This window comes from Bison bison, unplaced genomic scaffold (genome assembly GCF_000754665.1).
Source record: "Bison bison bison isolate TAMUID 2011002044 unplaced genomic scaffold, Bison_UMD1.0 scf7180017864229, whole genome shotgun sequence".
Classification (NCBI taxonomy): domain Eukaryota; kingdom Metazoa; phylum Chordata; class Mammalia; order Artiodactyla; family Bovidae; genus Bison; species Bison bison.
The window spans coordinates 601,044-624,841 of NW_011494801.1; the positions used below are offsets into that span (position 1 = coordinate 601,044).

The following is a 23,798-nucleotide window of genomic DNA, read 5'->3' on the forward strand; positions in this document are numbered from 1 at the left end:
GTTAAAGCTGAAACTCCAGTACTTTGGCCACCTCATGCGAAGAGTTGACTCATTGGAAAAGACTCTGATGCTGGGAGGGATTGGGGGCAGGAGGAGAAGGGGACGACAGAGGATGAGATGGCTGGATGGCATCACTGACTCGATGGACGTGAGTCTAGGTGAACTCCAGGAGTTGGTGATGGACAGGGAGGCCTGGCGTTTTGTGATTCATGGGGTCGCAAAGAGTCAGACACGACTGAGCGACTGAACTGAACTTTGTTCTATGAAAGTTGACTTGATTAGACTTTCTAACTTTAATTGCATCAATTTTGGTAATCTGTACTTCCTTAGGAAATTATTCATTTCATATAGGTTTCCAGACTTATTTAAGTCTGCAAACTAAGTCTCTTATAATTTAAAATTCCTTGTTTCATTGGTTTCTTATATATTTGTGCTTCTGCTTTCCCCTCCTAAATCACACCTCGTGCATTGTCTTTTTTTTTTAACAGCAGGATTTCAATTTATTAGATCTAATTTTTTGTCCCTCATTCATTTCTGTTTTTGTATTCTTGGTACTTTGTGATTCTTTGTTTAGATTTGTGGGCTCAGTGTTAACCTTTTTGATTTTTTAATTGATAAGTGTTTTTAGTAGAGTGAATTTTCTCAGACATGGCTTTCAGTGCATCCCGTAAGTTGTTGACATAGCATTTTGTCATTTTTTTTTTTTAATTCTGTAGTTCCAGCTCTCTTTAACCCAAGAGTTAATTTGAGGCTTTTAAATGTCCAAATGGAAAGAAAGCCTTTCTGATTTTTTGTTAGTAAACTTTAATGTCTTTGAATTCTGTTCAAAGTATTGTTTATAACATTTCTACCTTATGAAAGTTACCAGTGTTTTGCAAATTAAATAATCAATTTTTGGACTCTTTTATGGATATATGAGAACAATATGTATTTGTCAGGGTGCAACTTTTGACAAGTACCCGTAAGCTCTACATTATTATGTCATTTAAGCTGTGTTAGCTCTTTGTTTTTTCTCTGCTTGATCTGTTTTATATTGAAAATGGGGTGGTCTCATTACTATTGTTTATGCCTGTGTCTTAGGACATCTCCTATAGTTAAAAGTGGTTGCTGTGTTATTTGATGCCTTTACAGAACAAGTTTGCTGAATCTTGATCTAGTAGATTGATCAAGGGCTCTTGGGAATGACAGTAACTGTGTTCTTGCGTGCTTAAAACTTTTTCCATTGGTTTGCATTTTATTTCCTTGAGTTTTTAAAAAATACAGCTGTACTGTTATTGCTTTATGTTGTTATTTAGAAGTTTGGTCATTAAATTCTCTTGATTTTTTTTTTTTTTTTATCTTTTTTGCCTGGAGACCTTAAGAATGATTTTTTTTCATCTTTAAACTCTAATAGTTTTTTAAGAAATGTATTTATTCATTTATTCCTTCTTGTGCTGGGTCTTTACTGCTGTGCGTGGGTTTCCTCTAGTTGTGGTGCACAGGCTTCTCACTGTGGTGGCTGCTCTCGTTGCAGAGCATGGGCCCTAGGGTGAGTGGGCTTCAGTAGTTGAGGTCCATGAGCTTAGTTGCCCCACCACATATGGACTCTTCCTGGACAGAGATTGAACCTATGCCTCCTGTTTTGGCAGGTGGATTCTCCACCACTGTCCCACCAGGGAAGTCCTAAAGTCTAACAGTTTCACAGGGGTATGTCTCTGAGTTCATTATTGCAGGTCAGTTTTCCCAGGTCTTTGGCAGCCCCTTTTAGTGTGCAGAATCAGGTCTTATTTCTGGATATTTTTCTTAGATTGTAGTGTAATATTTTTTTCTATTTCATTTTTCTTAAGGATGTCTGATATATGTATGTTTGGTTTATTTTACCTATCTTTATGGTCACTCTTTCTCAGCCCTGTTTCATCTTTCATTAATCTCTTATTCTCATGTTAGTTTTCCAGTTTCTTTAGTTTTTCACTTCTCATTTGTATCTGTTCTTCCTTAGGTAGTTTGAAATTCAGTTATTTTCCTATATGATTTTTCTTTTCTGAGTTTTGTCAACCCTTATGTCTTATTTTTGTTCTTAGTTTTGAAGTTTCTTATTTAGGCCATGTTTTCATATTATCAGGATTTTTGTTTGAGGATATTTAATTCGTATATTAATAACAGTGTAGAATGTGTGTGTGGTCGCTAAGTAGTATCCAACTCTTTGCAACCCCATGGACTGCAACCCTCCAGGCTCCTCTGTCCATGGGATTTCCCAAGCAAAGGTACTGGAGTGGGTTGCCATTTTCTTTGTACAGGGGATCTTCCTGACCCAGGGATCAAACGTGCATCTCCTGCATTGGCGGGTGGATTTTTATGTTGTTGTTTTTTACTACTGAGCCACCAGGGAAGTCCTTGTTGTGTTACGGTGTTACGTTACAGTTTTCTTCTCCTTCGTGTTTTTTTTTTGGGGGGTGGGGGGGGGGTTGGGCAGGAGTGAGGGTGGGGAGAGTTATCAGTGACAGTGATTCTCGTTTTCTGTTTTCTCCTGCAGTGGCTTTGTGTTGTTCCTTTGCATTTCTTGGACAGAGGTGGTTATTTCCGGTGGTTTGAAATGTATAGTTTAAGTGCTCCCTCTTCTGTCAGTGTAAAATAAAGTATGGTTTCTTTGAATGCTTTCAGGGCAGTGGGGGTGTGGTTATGTCTTTACTTTTTTTTTTCTTCTGCTTTCCTTGTTTTGGAAAATATTAAATTTCCCCCTCTTTGCTTTTTTACCCCTCACACAATCTCTGAAGGACTTTTTCCTCTTGCCTTCTGCTGCCTAGAAACATTGCCTTCCAGGCCGCCTTCTAGAGTCTTCAGGCACTTTTAAATCCCTTTCCTGTAGTCAGTGCTCTGATCTTACCAGGATTCTGAATATTTATGGACCTCTTCATTGTGGGAATGATTATGATTTAATCTTGGGCTCTTCATTTCCCTTCTCTCTTCCCTCATGTTTTCTGGGCTCCACTCTCTATATGAAGTTATGTAAAGGCTTGGGTGTGAACTTGAGAAATGACTCCATTGGAAATTAAGAGGTGGTTTTTTTTCCCTCTATTTATAGGTAACTGATGCTTGTGGTCTTATAATGTTCTCTTAGTTATGCTGCAGGCCTGTACTTTGTTTTGTTTATTCTTGTTAGGCTTTAAGTTTATGGATGATGTATTAGGGTATTTAGATTTATATACCATTGCCTCAGCCACTCACTAAAGTATGCCTAAAATTTCATATCCAGAATCATTGTCTGTGTTTTTAGACTTTACTGTCTCTGTGCCATCCAGAGTGGTAGTGCAGCATTTCTTAAAAGATAACTGCACTATTATCTCAGGATTTTCTACCAAGCCAGTGATAGACACCTTTTATGCAGATTTTGATGCTGGTTCTTTCTTGATCTTGTGAGATAATATCAATAGAAGATTTCAGAGACAAATCAATATTTTCTCAATGGTTTATTGACTAAAATTTTGAAAGATTACAGTTGTTAGATAATCAAGAATAATAAGCAAATATATATTCAAATGAGAAACAGAGTCACAGATACAGAAGGCAGACTAGAGTGGTTACCAAAGGGAAAGAGGGTGAAGGAGGAAGAAATTTAGGAGTATGGGATGATCAGATTCAAACTAATATATACATAATAGATACACAACAAGGATATACTGTATGGCACAGGGAATTACTATACCATTGTCTAGTAATAACCTGTAATGGAATATAATCTGTGAAAATACCAAATCACTATGCTGTGTACCTAAAACTCACACAATATTGTAAATCAACTATACTGCAATAAAAATAAAAATACTACTATGACTTCTTTGAAAAATAAAAAATTTGTACTTGTTTAGGCAATTTCAACTATTTCTAGACTGACCAGTAGCAATTGTAGAATGCTTTACTTTGTATGTTGCATTTCACCTTCAGTTAAAATGTGAAAAAATAATTTTAGAATTGAAGAAACAGAGTTGAGTCTCAGATTATGTACGGGCTGCAACAGGAATAGTGTCGCTTTGGTGTAAGGCGTTTTGGGGGGTCTGTGCCATGGGATCCTATTAAAGACAGAACCATTACATAGAACTTTAAGCACTGTAATGACACATTTCTTTGGAAAGGATGGATCTGCCTTTTCCTGAGCTTCATAATGTCGTATGATTCTGAATACATATATTCAGAAGATTTCAAATGGTATCTTACAAAGGAGTTCTGGTTTTAGTGGACAACAGAAACTGTTGTTAGAATCTGTTAGTTAATATAAGCTGATAGGACTCAGTTCATATAAGCTAGATATGACTCATTTCAAACACTGCTCTTAAACTTCTTAAAGTTTATGAAAATTTGTAGTAAATTTTTGATAAATATTGTCTCTACCTCCAGGAGAAATGTGTGGGTTTTATATTGGTGAAATTGAATACAGTTGCATAAAAACAGTAGCAAGAGTCTTAAACAGGCTGTTAATGACAATCATGTTATTTTGAAGGCTAGAGTATTTATAACTTTTATAAATTCCCCCCATTCTCCTTGTTGTTTCCTGTCATAATTGTCCTTTGACTGTGACCTGCTGACTGAAACAAGGCAGTTTTTATTTAATCAACAAATATTTACTAAGCATGTCCCAGTAAGTGTCCTAGGCACTTACCAAACATATAGTGGTGAATGAGATTAATACGGTCTCTGCTTTCATGCAGCTCACAGTTAAGTGGGAAAGAGAAACATCCTGTAAAAAAAAAAAAAAGTGGTTTTAACTGTGATCAGTGATAAGGAAGTCAGCAGGGTACTATAGTAAGAAATACTGTGCAGAAAGGTAGACTGCTTCCTAGAATGTTAAGGAGACTTTTTTGATAACTTAACATTAAAACTGAGATCTTAAGCAAGAGGAGAGAAACAGCCTTGCTAAAAATAGAAGGAACAGCATCCTGAGCAGAGGGTTGCAAAGACCTTGAGGTGAAAACTTGGTGTTTACTGGAAGCTGTTAGACAATCTGTGTGTCCCACTGGAGAGTTAGTGAGCAAAGGGGAGATTTCATAAGATGAGATGGAAGCAATAAGCAAGGACCATAAAGATAGGGCCTTGTTAGCTAAGGGAAAGAATTTTATCAAATTAGAGAATCAACAGGATTAGCTAAGATTTCTAAAAATTTGTGAGTATTTAACAAATGTATTAGGAGAGGTCAAGAAAGACGGTATTGAGCCTGTACTTATTAGTTATTTCTCTGGTCCATGTAAGAAATGACTTGAACAAGGATGATGACAGCAAAGTTAGGGCTGAGTAAGTAGCTGTCAGATTGGTCAAAATCAGTGGACCTTGCTGATGGGCTGGGTACAGGAAGAGAGGATGAAAAGAGGAAGACCTAAAGGCAGTGCACAGGTTTCTAGTGTAGACCTCAGAGTAGAGGAGGAAGTGAAAGAGGAGGAAGTTTAGAATATGTTGAGGCCCTGGTGAGGCAAGTTCTAGAAATAGTATGTAAGCAGCTGGTCGTTCTGGCCTAGAACTCAGTGGAAAAGTTTGGATAATGTCAGCATTCGTTTCACTATATTTCAGGCACTGTTCTGGATACTGAAGATGCAATGAAGAAAGCCAAATCCTCTGCCTAAATGGATCTTACAGAGTATAGATGAGATCATCTAGGCAGAGGATGCAGAGAGAAGAGAGCCCAGCACAGAGCCCTCACAAACTCTGACATTTTCAAGCTGGGGAGAGATTGACTTTTTGATCTTCTAGAACCTTTCAGCCCACCGTTGCTGTCTATATAAATCATCATAGCCAATCATCAGTGTTAATGAGGGTTGAAGAGATGAAGAGAAAACCTAGGATTATAGATGCAGTAATTTCACAAATCTCACTGGGGTGCTTGTTGGTGGGGCAGAAGTGTTAGCTTGCTTTGTTTCCCTGGATTATCTCATCCTTTTGGGTTGGGAGTTGTGATCCTCCTCTTGTTATTGAGTCACTCAGTCGTGTCTGACCCTGCGAACCCATGAATTGCAGCACTCCGGGCTTCCCTCTCCTTCTCCATCTCCCTGTGATCTTCCTATGTGGACCTTTCTTGTGTTGCAGGCTTTCCTTGAATGTCTGATTGTCCTTGGCTCTGTTAACATTTTAGAATGAGGCTGTAAATAAGTGCTCACAGAATAAGTGATCTGTGTTGTCCAGTGGGGACTGTCAACTGACCAAGCTTTGCTAAGGGAAAGCAGACAAGGAGCTGGTTGTAAAGCTGGAGGTGGAATCATGAACTCCAGAATCGTGAGGGTTTTTCCCTGGTTTCCAGCACCCATGCCTGCTGCCTACTTCTCCAAGAACAGGTCACTTCTGTGCATGGAGTCAGGGAAGTTAACTGTTCTCTGTACAGAAGAAGTCCAGTCTCATAGCTTGCCTCTGCTCTCTGGCCAGGGACATGTCCATGAGTTCAGAGCTTCTCCAGAGGTCCATAGGTAGATTCGCGTCTGTGCTGCCTATTCCCTGAGCACTGAAGGCTGGGACTTCGTCTGTCTAGTTCCATCGGTTATCACTCCTTCATTTACTTTCTATATCCTACAGATTTGTTAAACTCTCTTCCTTGGAGGCCTCTTCCTGTTTTCTCCTTTATTGTGGGCATCTACTACTATGACTGTTCGACTTTCATTTTGATAGGGTCTTAAGAGCAAGAGGAGATAAATGTAGGCATCCTGAGCCAGAAGCATTCATAATTTTAAGAGGTGCAGTTTTCTATTTTGACATCACTTGAGAAGCTTTTTCTTAGTCCAACTTGAGGTTTTGATATTTAACAAATAAAACTTCTGTATGTAAGGCATGAGACTAGGTTCTGTGGGAAACAAGGGAAAGAGTAACAGGATTGCCCTTGCCCTCAGAGTCTCCTGTCTGATAAGAGCAGTAAAGCACATTATGTGTGAGTTATATATGATAATTTCTGAAAATTCTTAAAGAATTTCAGAAGATTATGATAAATCACATGAGGGAGGAATTGCCTCATGTATTTAATATATGAAGTACTTTATAGAATAAATGTTTTACTTCTTCTGGAAAGATGGATAGAATTTCTTTTTTTTTTTTATATTTATGATTTTTTTAATTTTATTTTATTTTTAAACTTTACAAATTGTATTAGTTTTGTCAAATATCAAAATGAATCTGCCACAGAATTTCTATGAGCAGAAATTTGGGTTAAAGGGAGGACCTTTCCAAAAGAATAACATGGCCTGAGCAGTGATTCAGAGTTGAAAACACAGAAAGTCCGATTGAGAAAAAGCAGTGAGTCAGTTTGACTAGAGTAGAGGACATCAGTAACTGTCAGATGACTGTGGTTCCTGAGAAAGGGAAAGGCAGGCCTATCCTTGAAAAGGAGGAAACTTAGCCCTGAAATAAGAGGAAAAGAGATCAGAGACCTTGGGATATCAAGGGAAGAGTGCAAAAGTCCTCTATGCTGCACATAATTTTAATGGATAAGATAGTTTTGAAACTTTGGGAGTGAGTTGCAGACTTAACAGACATACTCACTTATGATCTTATGTTATTACTTGAGAGTGGAACTTCGTAAAGGAAGCACATTGGAAATGTATTAAAGTTGAAGCTAGATTTGAGGTTGCATAATGCATATTAGCATAACAGTATACAAAGTTCTGATTATTGACAGTTTTTAGAATGAATAGTCCTTTACTAGAAGATACATTCATCTTTTGGGATAATTTGGAGGAAGATCAGTAAGTATAAATAAAACCAGATCAAAATAATGTCCTTTTTAACAATATGATGAGATTTGGAGACATTTTTCCCTGGAGTCAGATTTTTCTGGGGTTTTTGTTGTTGTTATAATATTTTTAATTGCTTTCACTTAAAATACGATCTCCAATGGAAAATGTGTATATTAAGTAGGTGCTCTTGGGAATTAAGATCTGAACAAGGGGCAAAACTAACTGGAAACTTAAAATTTCTTGATTCCACATGGACACGTGAGAACTAGATTTAGTTTTCTTTTGTTTGTTTCTTACTGGAGTGTAGTTAACTTATAAGGTTGAGTTAGTTTCAGGTGTACAACCTGGTGATACAGTTATAGATACATGTATCTATTCTTTTTCAGATTATGTTTCCCATATAAATTATTACAGAGTATTGAGTAGAATTTCCCGTGCTGTACAGTAGGTCCTCCTTGGTTCTCTCTCTGGTACACAATAGTGTGTATGTGTTAATCCTAGCCTTCTAATTTATCCCTCCACCCTCACCTTTCCCCTTAGGTAATTGTAAGTTTATTTTCTAGCTCCGTGTGTCTGTTTCTGTTTTATAAATAAGTACATTTTTATATTTTTTTTAGATTCCACATACACTTAAATGGGCAAATGTCATATAATATTTGTCTTTCTCTGGCTTACTTCACTTAGATATGATAATATCTAGGCCATCCATGTTACTGCAGATGGCATCATTTCACTCTTTATGGCTGAGTAATATTTCATTGTGTGTGTGTATCACATTTTTGTCCATGCTTCTGTTAATGGACATTTAGGTTGCTTCTGTGTCCTGGCTGTTGGAAATAGTGCTGCAGTGAACACTGGGGCACATGTATCTTTCTGAAATATCATTTTCTCTGGAAATATGCCCAGGAGTAGGATTGTAGGATCATATGGTAGGTCTGTCTTTAGCGTTTTTAAGGAACCTTCATCCTCTTCTCCAAAGTGGTTATACCAACTTACGTTCCCCACCAACAGTGTATGAGCGTTCCCTTTTCTCCACACCCTCTCCAGCATTTATTGTTTGTAGAATTTTTGATGATGGCCATTCTGACCAGTGTGAGGTGAAACCTCTTCATAGTTTTGCTTTGCATTTCTCCAATAGTTAGTGATACTGAGCATATTTTAATGTGTTTGTTGGCCATCTTTATGTCTTCTTTGGAGAACTTTCTGTTTAGGTCTTCTGCCCATTTTTTGGTTAGGTTGTTTGGTTTTGATACTGAACTTGCAAGAGCTGTTTGTATATTTTGAAGATTAATCCCTTGTTGGTTGCTTTGTTTGCAAATATTTTCTCACATTCTGGGTGTTGTCTTTTTGTCTTGTTTATGACTTTCTTTGCTGTGCAAAAACTTTTAGGTTTCATCAGGTCCCAGTTATTCTTTTTGTTTTTATTTTCTATATGAGGTGGGTCAGAAGAGAGATTGTGGTGATTTTTATGTAAGAGTTGTTCTACCTGTGTTTTCTTCTAAGTTTATAATAGTTGGTCTTACATTGAGGTCTTTAATCCATTTTATTTTTATGTATGATGTTAGAGAATGTTCTAATTTCATTTCCTTTACATTCCAGTTTTCCCAGCACCTCTCAATGAAGAGACTATCTTTTCTCCATTATATATTTTTGCCTCCTTCAGTTCAGTTCAGTTGCTCAGTCATGTCCGACTCTGCGACCCCATGGACTGCAGCACGCCAGGCCTCCCTGTCCATCACCAACTCCCAGAGTTTACTCAAACTCATGTACACTGAGTCAGTGATGCCAACCAACCGTCTCATCCTCTGTCGTCCCCTTCTCCTCCTTCCTTCAGTCTTTCCCAGAATCAGGGTCTTTTCCAAGAGTCAATTATTTGCCCTCAGGTGGCCAAAGTATTGGAGTTTCAGTTTCAGCATCAGTCCTTCCAATGATTATTCGGGACTGATTTCCTTAAGGATGGACTGGTTGGATCTCCTTGCAGTCTAAGGGACTCTCAAGAGTCTTCTCCAACACCACAGTTCAAAAGCACCAATTCTTCGATGCTCAGCTTTCTCTATAGTCCAACTCTCACATCCATACATGACTACTGGAAAAACCATAACACTGACTAAATGGATCTTTGCTGGCAAAATAATGTCTCTGCTTTTTAATATGCTATCTAGGTTGGTCATAACTTTTCTTCCAAGGAGCAAGCGTCTTTTAATTTCATGGCTGCAGTCACCATCTGCAGTGATTTTAGAGCCCCCCAAAATAAAATCTTCTCACTGTTTCCACTGTTTTCCCATCTGTTTGCCATGAAGTGATGGGACCAGATGCCATGATCTTAGTTTTCTGAATGTTGAGTTTTAAGCCAACTTTTTCACTCTCCTCTTTCACTTTCATTAAGAGGCTCTTTGGTTCCTCCTCTTCACTCTGCCATAAGGGTGATGTCATCTGCATATCTGAGGTTACTGATATTTCTCCCTGAAATCTTGATTCCAGCTTGTGCTTCATCCAGTCCAGCATTTCTCATGATGTATTCTGCATATAAGTTAAATAAGCAGGGTGACAATATACAGCCTTGACGTACTCCTTTCCTGATTTGGAACCAATCTGTTCCATGTCCAGTTCTAACTGTTACTTTTTGACCTGCACTCAGATTTCTCAGGAGGCAGGTCAGGTGGACTGGTATTCCCATCTCTTTCAGAATTTTCCACAGTTTATTGTGATCCACAAAGTCAAAGGCTTTGGCATAGTCAGTAAGCAGAAATAGATGTTTTTCTGGAAGTCTCTTGCTTTTTCGATGATCCAGCAACTGTTGGCAATTTGATATCTGGTTCCTCTGCCTTCTCTAAATCCAGCTTGAATATCTGGAAGTCCACAGTTCACGTACTGTTGAAGCCTGGCTTGGAGAATTTTGAGCATTACTTTACTAGCGTGTGAGATGAGTGCAATTGTGCAGTAGTTTGAGCATTCTTTGGCATTGCCTTTCTTTGAGATTGGAATGAAAACTGACCTTTTCTAGTCCTGTGGCCACTGCTGAGTTTTCCAAATTTGCTGGCATATTGAGTGCAGCACTTTCACAGCATCATCTTTCAGAATTTGAAATAGCTCAACGGGAATTCCATCACCTCCACTAGCTTTGTTCATAGTGATGCTTTCTAAGGCCCACTTGACTTCATATTCCAGGATGTCTGGCTCTAGGTGAGTGATCACACCATTGTGATTATCTTGGTCATGAAGATCTTTTTTGTACAGTTCTTTTGTGTATTCCTGCCACCTCTTCTTAATATGTTCAGCTTCTCTTAGGTCCATACCATTTCTGTCCTTTATCGAGCCCATCTTTGCATGAAATGTTCCCTTGGTATCTCTAATTTTCTTGAAGAGATCTCTAGTCTTTTGCATTCTGTTGTTTTCCTCTATTCTTTGCATTGATTGCTGAGGAAGTCTTTCTTATCTCTCCTTGCTATTCTTTAGAACTCTCCATTTAGATGGGTGTATCTTTCATTTTCTCCTTTGCCTTTTGCTTCTCTTCTTTTCATGGTTATTTGTAAGGCCTCCTCAGACAACCATTTTGCTTCATGCATTTCTTTTTCTTGGGGATGGTCTTGATCACTGCCTCCTGTACAGTGTTACACACCTCCATCCATATTTCATCAGGCACTCTATCATATCTAATCCCTTGAATCTATCTCTCACTTCCACTGTATAATCATAAGGGATTTGATTTAGGTTGTACCTGAATGGTCTAGTGGGTTTCCCTGCTTTCTTGAGTTTAAGTATGAATTTGACAATAACAAGTTCATGATCTGAGCCACAGTCAGCTCCCGGTCTTGTTTTTGGTGACTGTATAGAGTGTCTCCATCTTTGGCTGCAAAGAATATAATCAATATGATTTCAGTGTTGACCATCTGGTGATGTCCATCTGTGGAGTCTTATGTGTTGTTGAAAGAGAGTGTTTGCTATGACCAGTGCATTTTCTTGGCAGATTGTATTAGCCTTTGCTCTATTTCATTCTGTTGGAGAAGGAAATGGCAACCCACTCCAGTATTCTTGTCTGGAGGATCCCAGGGACAGAGGAGCCTAGTGGGCTGCCATCTATGGGGTCGCACAGAGTCGGACATGACTGAAGTGACTTAGCAGCAGTAGCAGCTACTTCATTCTGTACTCCAAGGCAAAATTTGCCTGTTACTCCAGGTATATCTTAACTTCCTACTTTTTCATTCCAGTCCCCTATAATGAAAAGGACATTGTTTTGGGGTATTAGTTCTAGAAAGTCTTGTAGGTCTTCATAGAACTGTTCAACTTCAGCTTGTTCAGCATTACTGGTCAGGGCATAGACTAGTACTACTCTGATATTGAATGGTTTGCCTTGGAAATGAACAGAGGTCATTCTGTCATTTTTGAGATTGCATCCAAGTACTGCATTTCAGACTCTTGTTGACTATGATGGCTACTCCATTTCTTCTAAGGGATTCTTGCCCACAGTAGTAGATATAATAGTCATCTGAGTTAAATTCACCCATTCCAGTCCATTTTAGTTCATTGATTCTTAAAATCAGTGTTCAGTCTTGCCATCTCCTGTTTGACCATTTCCAATTTGCCTTGATTCATGGACCTAACATTCCAGGTTCCTATGCAATATTGCTCTTTACAGCTTCAAACCTTACCTCCATCACCAGTCACATCCAGAATGGAGTGTTGTTTTTGCTTTGGCTCCATCTCTTCATTCTTTCTAGAGTTATTTCTCCACTGATCTCCAGTAGCATATTGGGCACCTGCTGAGCTGGGGAGTTCCTCTTTCAGTGTCCTGTCTTTTTGCCTTTTCATACTGTTCCTGGGGTTCTCAAGGCAAACTGTTCATGGGATTCTCTCTTGCCTCCTGCTGTAAATTAATTGATCTAGGTGTGTGGGTTTATTTCTGGGCTTTCTGTCCTGTTCAGTTGATCTATAACTCTCTACTTGTGCCATTTATTGTTGTTGTTACTGTTCAGTCGCTAAGTCGTGTCCAACTGTATGCGCTCCCATGGACTGCAGCACGCCAGGTGTCCCTGTCCTTCACTGTCTCCCAGAGTTTGCTCAAACTCACGTCCATTGAGTCAGTGATGCCACCCAACCATCTTATCCTCTGTTTCTGTTTCTCCTTTGCCCTCAATCTTCCCCAGAATCAGGGTCTTTCCAGTGAGTTGACTCTTCACATCAGGTGCCCAAAGTATTGGAGCTTTAGCATATTCAAGGTTGATTTCCTTTAGGATTGACTGGTTTGATCTCATTGATGTCCAAGGGACTCTCAAGGGTCTTCTCCTGTACCACAGTTCAAAGGCATCGATTCTTCAGCACTCAGCCTTCCTTATGGTTCAACTCTCACATCCATACATGAGTACTGGAAAAACCATAGCTTTGACTAGATGGACCTTTGTCAGCAAAGTGATTTCTATACTTTTTAATACACTGTCTAGGTGTGTTGTGAGAAGGCTATGGCACCCCACTCCAGTACTCTTGCCTGGAAAATCCCATGGATGGAGGAGCCTGGTAGGCTGCAGTCCGTGGGGTCGCTAGGAGTCAGACACGACTGAGCGACTTCACTTTCAGTTTTCACTTTCATGGATTGGAGAAGGAAATGGCAACCCACTCCAGTGTTCTTGCCTCGAGAATCCCAGGGAAGGGGGAGCCTGGCGGGCTGCGGTCTATGGGGTCCCACAGAGTCAGACATGACTGAAGTGACTTAGCAGCTTAGCAGCAGCAGGTTTATTGTAGCTGTTCTTCCTGAGAGCAAGCATCTTTAAATTTTGTGGCTGCAGTCACCGTCTGCAGTGATTTGGAGCCCAAGAAAATAAAGTCTGTCACTGTTTCCCCATCTATTTGCCATGAAGTGATGGGACTGGATGTCATGATCTTTGTTTTTTGCATGTTGAGTTTCAAGCCAGCTTTTTCACTCTCCTCTTTCACCTTCTTCAAGAGGCTCTTCAGTTCCTCTTCACTTTCTGCTGTTAAAGTGATATCATCTGCAAACCTGTGGTTGTTGATATTTCTCCCAGCAATCTTGATTCCAGGTTGTGATTCATCCACCCCAGCATTTTGCAGGATGTACTCTGCTTTGTATGTTAAATCAGCAGTGTGACAGCATATAGTCTTGATATAGTCCTTTCCTAGTTTGGAACCAGTCCGTTGTTCCATGTTCAGTTCTAACTGTTGTTTCTCGTCATGTGTACAGGTTTCTCAGGAGGCGTGTAATGTGGTCTGAGATTCCCATCTCATTAAGAATATTCCAGTTTGTTGTGATACACACAGTCAAAGGCTTTAGCATAGTCAGAGAAGCAGAAGTAGGTGTTTTTTTTAAATTCCCTTGCTTTTTCTATGATCCAGAGTATGTTGGCAATTTGAGATCTGGTTCCTCTGCCTTTTCCAGATCCAGCTTGTACATCTGGAAGTTCTCAATTCACATACTCTTGAAGTCTAGCTTGAACGATTTTGAGCATAATCTAGCTGGCGTGTAAAATGAGTACAATTGTACAGTAATTGTACATTCTTTGGCATTGCCTTTCTTTGGAATTGGAATGAAAACTGACACTTTCCACTCCCGTGGACACTGCTGAGTTTTCCAAATTTGCTGGCATAATGAGTGCAGCACTTTCAGAACATTATCTTTAAGGATTTGAAATAGCTTAGCTGGAAAGGCATCACCTCCACTAGCTTTGTTCATAGTAATGCTTTCTAAGGCCCACTTGACTTCACACTCCAGGATGTCTAGCTCTAGGTGAGTGATCACACCATCATAGTTATCTGGGTCATTAAGAGCTTTTTTTGTACAGATCTTCTGTGTAGTCTTGCCACCTCTTCTTAACCTCTTCTGCTTCTGTTAGGTCCTTGCCGTCTTTGTCCTTTATTGTGCCCATCTGTGCATGAAATGTTCCCCTTTGCATGAAATGCCTCCATTTTGCTTAAAGAGATCTCTAGTCTTTCCCATTCTGTTATATTCCTCTATTTCTTTGCATTGCTCACTTAAGAAGGCTTTCTTATATCTCCTTACTATTATCTGGAACTCTGCATTCAGTTGGGTATATCTTTCCCTTTTTCCTTTGCCTTTCACTTCTTTTCTCAGCTATTTGTAAGGCCCCCTCAGACAACCATTTTGCCTTTTTGCATTTCTCTTTCTTGGGGATGGTTTTGGTCACCACCTCCTGTACAGTGTCCTGAACCTCTGTCCATGGTTCTTCAGGCACTCCTCTACCAGATCTGGTCCCTTGAGTCTGTTAATCACCTCCACTGTTTAAGCATAAGGGATTTGATTTAGGTCATTCCTGAATGTCTTAGTGGTTCTCCCTACTTTATTCAGCTTGAGCCTGAATTTTGCTATAAGGAGCTTATGATCTGAACCATAGTCAGCTCCAGGTCTTGTTTTTGCTGACTGTATAGAGCTTCTCCATCTTTGGCTACAAAGAATATAATCAGTCTGATATCAGTATTGACCATCTGGTGATGTCCATGTGTGGAATCGCCTCTTGTGTTGCAGGAAAAGAGTGTTTTCTATGACCAGTGTGTTCTCTTGGCAAAACTCTGTTAGCCTTTGCCCTGCTTCATTTTGTACTCCAAGGTCAAACTTGCCTGAATTCCAGGTGACTTCCTTCTTCCGCACTCCAGTCCCCTGTGATGAAAGGACACCTTTTTGGGTGTTAGTTCCAGTAGGTTCTGTAGGCCATCATAGAACCGTTCAGCTTCATGTTCTTCAGCATCAGTGATTGGGTCATTGACTTGGACAACAGACTGGTTCCAAATAGGAAAAGGAGTACGTCAAGGCTGTATATTGTCACCCTGCTTATTTAACTTACATTCAGATTACATCATGAGAAACGCTGGGCTGGAAGAAACACAAGCTGGATCAAGATTGCTGGGAGAAATATCAATAACCTCAGATATGCAGATGACACCACTCTTATGGCAGAAAGTGAAGAGGAACTAAAGAGCCTCTTGATGAAAGTGAAAGAGGAGAGTGAAAAAGCTGGCTTAAAACTCAACATTCAGAAAACTAAGATCATGGCATCTGGTCCCATTACTTCATGGGAAATAGATGGGGAAAGAGTGGAAACTGTGTCAGACTTTATTTTTGGGGGCTCCAAAATCACTGCAGATGGTGATTGAAGCCAGGAAATTAAAAGACGCTTACTCCTTGGAAGGAAAGCTATGACCAACCTAGACAGCATATTGAAAAGCAGAGCTATTACTTTGCCAACAAAGGTCCGTCTAGTCAAGGCTATGGTTTTTCCAATGGTCATGTATGGATGTGAGAGTTGGACTGTGATGAAAGCTGAGCACCGAAGAATTGATGCTTTTGAACTGTGGTGTTGGAGAAGACTCTTGAGAGTCCCTTGGACAGCAAGGAGATCCAACCAGTCCATCCTAAAGGAGATCAGTCCTGGGTGTTCATTGGAAGGACTGATGCTAAAGCTGAAACTCCAATACTCTGGCCACCTCATGCGAAGAGTTGACTCATTGGAAAAGACCCTGATGCTGGGAGGGATTGGGGGCAGGAGGAGAAGGAGACGACAGAGGATGAGATGGCTGGATGTCATCACCGACTCGATGGACGTGAGTTTAAGTGAACTCCTGGAATTGGTGATGGTAGGGAGGCCTGGTGTGCTGCAATTCATGGGATCACAAAGAGTCAGACACGACTGAGCGACTGAACTGAACTGAACTGTGATATTGAATGGTTTGCCTTGGAATTGAGCTGAGATCATTCTAGCATTTTTGAGATGACACCAAGTACTGCATTTTGGACTCCTTTGTTGACTATGAGGGCTACTCCATTCCTTTAAGGTATTCTTGGCCACAGTTTTAGATATAATGATCATCTGAATTAATTCGCGTATTCCTTTCCATTTTAGTTTACTGCTTTCTAAAATGTCAGTGTTCAGTTTTGCCATCTTCTGTTTGACTACATTCATTTAATCTTGACTCATGGACCTAACATTTCAGGTTCCTACGCATTATTATTCTTTATAGCATCGGACTTGACTTTTACCACCAGACACATCCATCGCTGGGCATTGTTTCCGCTTTGGCTCAGCCTCTTCATTGCTTCTGGAGCTATTGCTCCACTCTTCCCAGTAGCATATAGGGCACCTACCCAGCTGGAGAGTTCATCTCTCAATTTCGTATCTTTTTGTCTTTTCATACTGTTCATGATGACTGTAGCTTTATAGTATAGTCTGAATCAAGGAATCTTATTTCTCCAGCTCTGTTTTTCTCTCAGGATTGCTTTGGCTGTTTGGGGTCTTTTGTATTTCCATAAAATATTAAGTCTTTTGTTCTTGATCTTCCATTGGTAATTTGACAGGGATTGTGTTGAATCAGTAGACTGAGGTGGTATTTTGACAATATTGATTCTTCTAGGCCAATAACATGGTTTATATTTCTGTTTGTTGATGTCATCTTAGATTTTTTAATCAGTATCTTCTAGTTTTTGAACTTCAGTCCTTTTGCCTCCTTAGGTAGGTTTATTTTTAGGTATTTTTTATTCTTTCTGATGTAATGATAAATGAGATTATTTCCTTCTCCTTATCTTTGGTGGTTAGTAGATAGACATGCAGTACTTACTGTTTACCGTGTTTATAATTTTTAAATGGAGATTCATGCTAAGTTGAGGCAAGCCTCCTATTGGATTGGCCAAACAGTTTGTTCGTCTTTCAGAAAGCCCCAGACAAACTTTTTGGCCAACCCAGTATTTTGCAGGTAATGCTGTTCTGAGTCTCAATAGACTTTGGCACTCGGGGGAAAGATATATGCAGGTTTATAGTGGTTCTTGTATGTATGTTGTTGGTCATTTTAACATCACTGCCTGAAGTCTTCACTCAAACATCCACTTTCTAGTCATACCTTCCCTGCCTAACTTATCTAAAATGTCACCCTTCTGTAGCATTTCATATCACCTTTTTGGTTTTTTTTCCTTCTTAGAACTTATCATCTAACTTACTGTATGTTATATCTACATATCTTTAATCTGACTTCCCCATTAGAAAGTAAGTTTTGTGTGCCTAAGTGTGTTTCACTCAATGCTGTATCCCTAATGCCTAGAACAAGCCTGGTAAGTAGTATGTATTCATTAAATGCTTGTTTTATGAATGCTTGCTAACCATAGTCACTAAATGTCTCCTGAACTCTCAGTTTATTTCCAGGTAAAATTTGTCTTTTATAGTTGTGTGTTATTTGCAATATATCATGAATCTGCATCTGAGGAAGTAATGTAAAAAACTTGTTTTTTAAAAAATCTATTTTGTATGTTAAATTAGAAATTTTAGTATTTGAGTAATAATTGGAATCATTTAAGAAAAACTGACCCTAAGTAAGTTTGAAATTTAGCACATGAAAACTCATTAGATCAGGATATTAAAGTCTTTTTTTGTACAGGTGCAAGTGGCATGAAGAAAATGATATTCTCTTCTGTGCTTTAGCTGTTTGCAAGAAAATTGCGTAAGTTAAGAGTGTCTTCATAATACTCTAATCTGCACTGAATTCTTTGCAACTTTCCTTGTTGCTTTGACATATAGGATGCATCACTCCTCACCTGTTTCCACAGTTCCCTTTTAAAACAAGCGCTTTTTAAAATCATGTTACTTTTATTATCACTGTTACTACTTGTTGGTTGTAGTTACCACCTGAGCAATTTGACTGACCCTTCAGAGGCACTTAAGCTGAATTTTTCCTTCTAGGATTCCAATAGGAAAGCAAAATCCCCTACTATCATTAAGAACAGCACTTCCTTGTGAAGGTGCTCAAAAAATATAGACCCTTTTCTCCTCCTTTTGTCAGGAAGGTACTTGCAGCCTCAGATCTCTAGGTGCTCTGTTGATCACTTTATACAGCTGCTGATAGTTGGTCTGAGAATGAATAAGTGTTTAAGTATTAGCCCTCCTTCTGGTGTTGTTTCTTCCTGAGTTAAGTATATGAGAATTCTGGTAATCTTTACACCCATTCCTGTTCTCTCATAATGAGGCTGATATTATATTTGCTAATCAAAGTATTGGTTACCACTGATGTACAATTTTATATGTGCTGCTACCAATTCCCATTTTTATTCAAATCTCTAAATTTATTTTTTCTAAGATTTACAATATCTCTCACATTGTTAGAAATTTTTAAAATGTGACTGCTGTTTAAATGAATTAGATGAGATTCTGATAATGAACATTTTGAATTCCTTTTTAAAGGTACTGCATCAGTAATTCTCTAGCCACTCTCTTTGGAATCCAGCTCACAGAGGCTCATGTACCGCTTCAAGATTACGAGGCCAGCAATAGTGTGACACCCAAAATGGTTGTGTTGGATGCAGGGCGTTACCAGGTAAGGAGCTGACTCTGGTGGCTGCTAGTTTCTTAGGTCCTGCTCAGTGTGGTCCTGGTCCATAACAGATAACGAGCTTTCCTTTTTTGGTTCTCTCTTCTCTTAAAAGTTTTTTTAATCCTTCATGGAATGTCAGTTTTTAATCCAATTGAATTTTGCATAAGATCATTTTATTTCCTGGTGTATTTTTTCCTCTGGGGGACATTTGGCATTAGTCTTTATACAAAACACATTCAAACATCTATTCAAAAAATTATACACATTTTTGAAGTAGATATTTTAAGTACGAGACCCGATTCAGGATTTGATTAGAGGCTAATATAATTTCTCTACCACCTCTCTTCCCTCCTTGCTATTTACTTACTCGTAGGCCTCGCTATACTGCTGAGAGCATAGCAGTTAAGAGTATGGGCTCTCTAGTTAGAATTCCTGAATTTCACTTCAGGCTCTGCTACATATAGGCTGTGTTACTGCGAGTTATTTGAACTTTCTGTGCTGATTTCTTATCTGTAGAACAGTAATAATAATGAGCTAGTAGTTGTAGGGTTGAATGTAGCAGTGTACGAAAGTACTAAAAATTCTGCCTTAGAATATAGTAGATAATAAATAAGTATTGTTATTTTAAAATAGTCAATAAAATAGTGAAAGGGGAACCCCAAAATGGAATGAATGATTGATACAGATAACTACTAGTATCAATCTCAAAGGCACTACTTATGCTTAGCAAAAGCACCAGTCTCAAAAGGTTATATACTGTATGATTCCATTTATGTGACATTCTTGAAAATGCAAATGATAACGATGGACATGTCAGTGGCTCCCAGAGGGTGGGGGAGGGTGTGTCTGTAAAAGGGATAGTGTGAGGAAGGTTTTTGAGGTGATAGGATGGCTCTGTCTCCTAATTGCCGTGGTGGTTTCACAGATCTCTTTGTTAAAACTCAGAAATGTAAACCCCACCAAAAGTCTGTCTTAGTTGTGTGATAATTTTAAAATCTGGGCAAAACTGTTCTCTTTCTGTATTGTTAACCCTTAGCGCAGTAATTCTTCACTAGGGCCCATTTTTGTGCTGTTCAGGAGACATTGGCAACACTTGGAGACATTTTTGGTTGTTACAGCTGGGAATTGGGCGCTGCTGGCCTCTAGTGAGTAGATACCAGTAAGCCTGCTAAACACTTGATAATGTACAGTGAAAGAAAGTGAAAGTTGCTCAGTTGTTTCTAACTCTTTGCGACCCCATGGACTATATATATAGTCCATGGAATTCTCCAGGCCAGAATACTGGAGTGGGTACCCTTTCCCTTCTCTAGGGGATCTTCCCAGTCCAGGCATCAAACCCAGATCTCCTGCATTGCAGGCAGATTCTTTGCCAGCTGAGCCACAAGGGACAGGACAGCCTTCTAAACAAAATATTACTTAGCCTAAAAATGTCAGTAGTATCCAGGATGAGAAGCCCTGCCTTAGCCCCGTCTCCGCCGTCTGTGCTGAGACTACCAGGTTTCATCTCATTGTCCCCCCTTCCATTGTTAGCATCAGTCACTATGCAAGCTCAGGACACCTAGAGCCTCGCTCCATTTCCCAGACTCATCTTACTAGGCCGATTCTGTATTCAGCCCTCCCCAACTCCTGGAAAACTGTGTGTCTTCTCAACCTCAGTTATCAACAAAATCTTGTATCATCAGCCTCCTCTGGGGAAGGCCTGTTTTCCTCCTTGATTCTAACTAAAATGTTACTGTCCTCTAAAGACACTGCTTCCCTGTTAGGTCTTTAAAATGGTGACCTTTTTATCCCCTCATTTATTGTGGGCCTAGATTTGAGGTAGTTGTCCTTATTTAACTTTGTGGTCTCCAGACTTCCTAACTTTTCCCTAAAACCCCTAGGCTTTGAATCTCATGCCATTCAGGCTGATAGCCCCTTTTTGGAGTCCATAGGCCTCTGAGTTGGACATCTCCATTCTTTTATTGAGGCAGAAAATCAGACAGTATTGCTGTCAGAATTCTTGATTTCAGTTTCCCCATAGATCTTTCTAATTGCCTGATATTTCAGTTCCTTGACTTTCCCTTCTCCAGTGGCGCTATCTCCTGCCATCCATCAAATATCCACTCCCATGATAGTCTAGGTCCCGGTGGAATCTTCCCACAATCTCAGTTTCAAGCATCCTACTCTCCTACCACCACTGTCTTTCTCTGGTACCTCAGTGCCAACAGCTCTTTCACCTTGACTGAGACCTTCTATGTCCCCACTATTTGGAAGCCCTCCTTCGCAGGGTCACTGCATTGCACAACTCTGGGGGTCCATTCACACGTGGACAGTGCTGCACTCTCTCCTCACCTTGCCCTTCACCTCCTTCCTTCCCTGTTTAGATTCCTTGCTCTGTTATTTCCACTCACTTGCACTGTCAACTCCATTGGCCTTTCATTCTTCATCATACTTGGTTAATAAACACTAACCCTGATTAAATCAGCTTTTTACCTACTCTGTTCTTATACATTTGAAAAGAAACTACCATACTGACTGGTATTATTTAATATCTATCAGCACCAACTTCAAGTGAACCCTTAGCGGTGCGTGGCAGTTGTCCATTTCTCTGGTTTGATTAATCTTCCTCTCTCCTAGACAGTTATTTCTCATCTTTTCTCACTTGAAACTTCATCATCTCTTCCTGCATCCTTGTTCTAGCTGATGCTTTTATCCCCTCCTTCTCCGAGGAAATAGAAGCAATCAAGAGGTTTTCCATGTATTCCTACCATTACATTCACCATATACTCTGCTTTAATGCATGAACTGTCTATGTTTCTATCTAAGGCTAATCCTTCTATTTCTATATATCCTGTTCTCTTACCTACCTGAGGACATGGCTCTAATGGTTTTATACTGTTTCCTTCATCACTAGGGTTTCTTTCTTTTCTGAGTCATTCTTATTAGAAACATTATATGATCTCATATTTAAAAATAAAAACCCTTTTTTATGCTATAATTTCCCCCTCGAAGATTCCCTTCTGCTTTTCCTTTTACAACAGTACTCTTCAAAAGTTGATCAGACATTGGAAAGTGGGTGTTAGTTTGTCTTTAAGGAGTAATTTGAAATAGATGATCCAATAATAAGAAATAAATGTTTCCCACTGTTTTTTGTTTGTTTGTTGGTTGCTTTTTACTTACAGAAGCTAAGGGTTGAGAGTCCAGGATTCTCTCATTTCAGCTCTTCTAATCAAGAACAAAGATCAAACACACCCACTGGTAAGCATCTTTTGTTTAATAAGGCACCTCAAAAAGTTAGGGTCTTTCTAAGATCCCAGGGTATGGTACTTAAACCAGTTCCAGAATGGCTTTAGGGCATCAGAATCTTGAATTGGGAGTTTTACCTGTCAAAAGCACTTTATTTGGATATGTGTGGCTTTTTATCACTTTGATAAAATTTAACTTACTCTTCAGAATTTTGTTCAGGGCATTTAAAATAAAGCCTGTTACTCTTGTAGCAGCTATTGTTTTATAGTTTTGATGTGAGGGTGTCTTTGGGGAAATGGGAAAGTTTAAAAAAGCTAGTGACATAAATTTTCAAATGGTCCCTGAAGAACTTCAATTAAGATTTCCAGGACTTAAAAAAAATATTCAGCCTTTTGGCATCTACTCTAAGAATTATCTCCCCTTTTGATGATCTGTTTAATCATGGTTTAGTGAAAGGCGTGCAGTAGGATGAATCAACTGAGAAAGCTGTTTATAATAAGACTAAAATTGCTACATTTCTTTTCTTGTATTTTTAATATCCTAGGTGACTACCCATCTGGGGTGAAAATCTCTGGCCAAAACAGCAGTGTTCGGGGAAGAGGGATTACCCGCTTACTAGAGAGCATCTCCAGTTCCTCCAGCAATATCCATAAATTCTCCAACTGTGAGACTCCAGTCTCACCTTACACATCCCCAAAACACGGATACAAATCTTTCTCTTCCTTATCTTAATGATGGTACATTTTTCAATTTCTGGAAAAATAACAGGGCCAACTTCCCTTCTGACTATAGTCATATATTAAACAGATGACATCAATGATAAATGTCATTACTATAAAAACTACTTAATTTGTAAGGAAATTCTGTTTCATGGATTAAAAATAATTGTGGTTGGAGAAGATCTTGGCATTTTTGCTTTTTTCTTTAGGGCTTGTTCTACTTTCTGACTGTATTATGGGAATGCCATTAAAGTTTTGAGTCCTGTAATAAAACCAGCATTTTAAGAGTTGTGCTTTTGGGAATGTTATATTTTTGTATCTTTTCCTCCACAATAAAGGTATTGAATATCTGTTATGAAAGATTTTTAAATAGTTTTATGTATTTCTTTCCATTATGAAATGTGGAATGGTACCCTTGAGACCTGCTCTTTTCATTGCAAATATCTAAAAAAAATTAGTCTTTAACAAAAATACTTTTTCTACTTAAAGTCTTTGAAACATGCTGACTTTGGCAAAAGTCATCTGAAGAATGAGAAACCAAAAGGAGATTATGTCATTTTCCCCAAATCACATGGCTGGACAGTGACCAGATTCCAGGTTTACTTGACCACAAGGCCTTCTGCATATTCCAAGCAGATATATTTTGAGTCAAGAATTTGGCCTGTTTGTGACTGACTTAAACTGGCTCATGTTCTCTCCTTGGGCTATTATATAGTCCTGGAGTAGGAGAAGAGATGAAGTAACCCTTTTTTCTTGGAACCATAGTAAGACAGTATGGTCTTACTATGACAGAAAGAGCAATCTAATTTAGGTCTATTATATAGCCCTGGAGAAGGCAATGGCACCCCACTCCAGTACT

The 23,798-nt window shown here is 39.1% G+C and overlaps 1 protein-coding gene across 3 annotated transcripts in view; it reads left to right on the top strand.

Annotated features, from left to right (window-relative positions):
* MAEL (maelstrom spermatogenic transposon silencer) overlaps positions 1 to 23,294 on the top strand; it is a 57,212-nt gene extending 33,918 nt beyond the window's left edge. For 2 of the 3 annotated variants that reach the window (XM_010845989.1, XM_010845991.1), the window contains 4 exons: positions 18,066 to 18,128; positions 18,866 to 18,998; positions 22,157 to 22,232; positions 22,765 to 23,287. In XM_010845989.1, coding sequence (XP_010844291.1) covers positions 18,066 to 18,128; positions 18,866 to 18,998; positions 22,157 to 22,232; positions 22,765 to 22,952 — 460 coding nt within the window. In that variant the 3' untranslated portion in view covers positions 22,953 to 23,287. Of the gene's footprint in view, positions 1 to 18,065; positions 18,129 to 18,865; positions 18,999 to 22,156; positions 22,233 to 22,764 lie in introns of all 3 variants that reach the window. The other variant, XM_010845990.1, reaches the window with a different exon arrangement.
* The last annotated feature ends 504 nt before the right edge of the window (positions 23,295 to 23,798 follow it).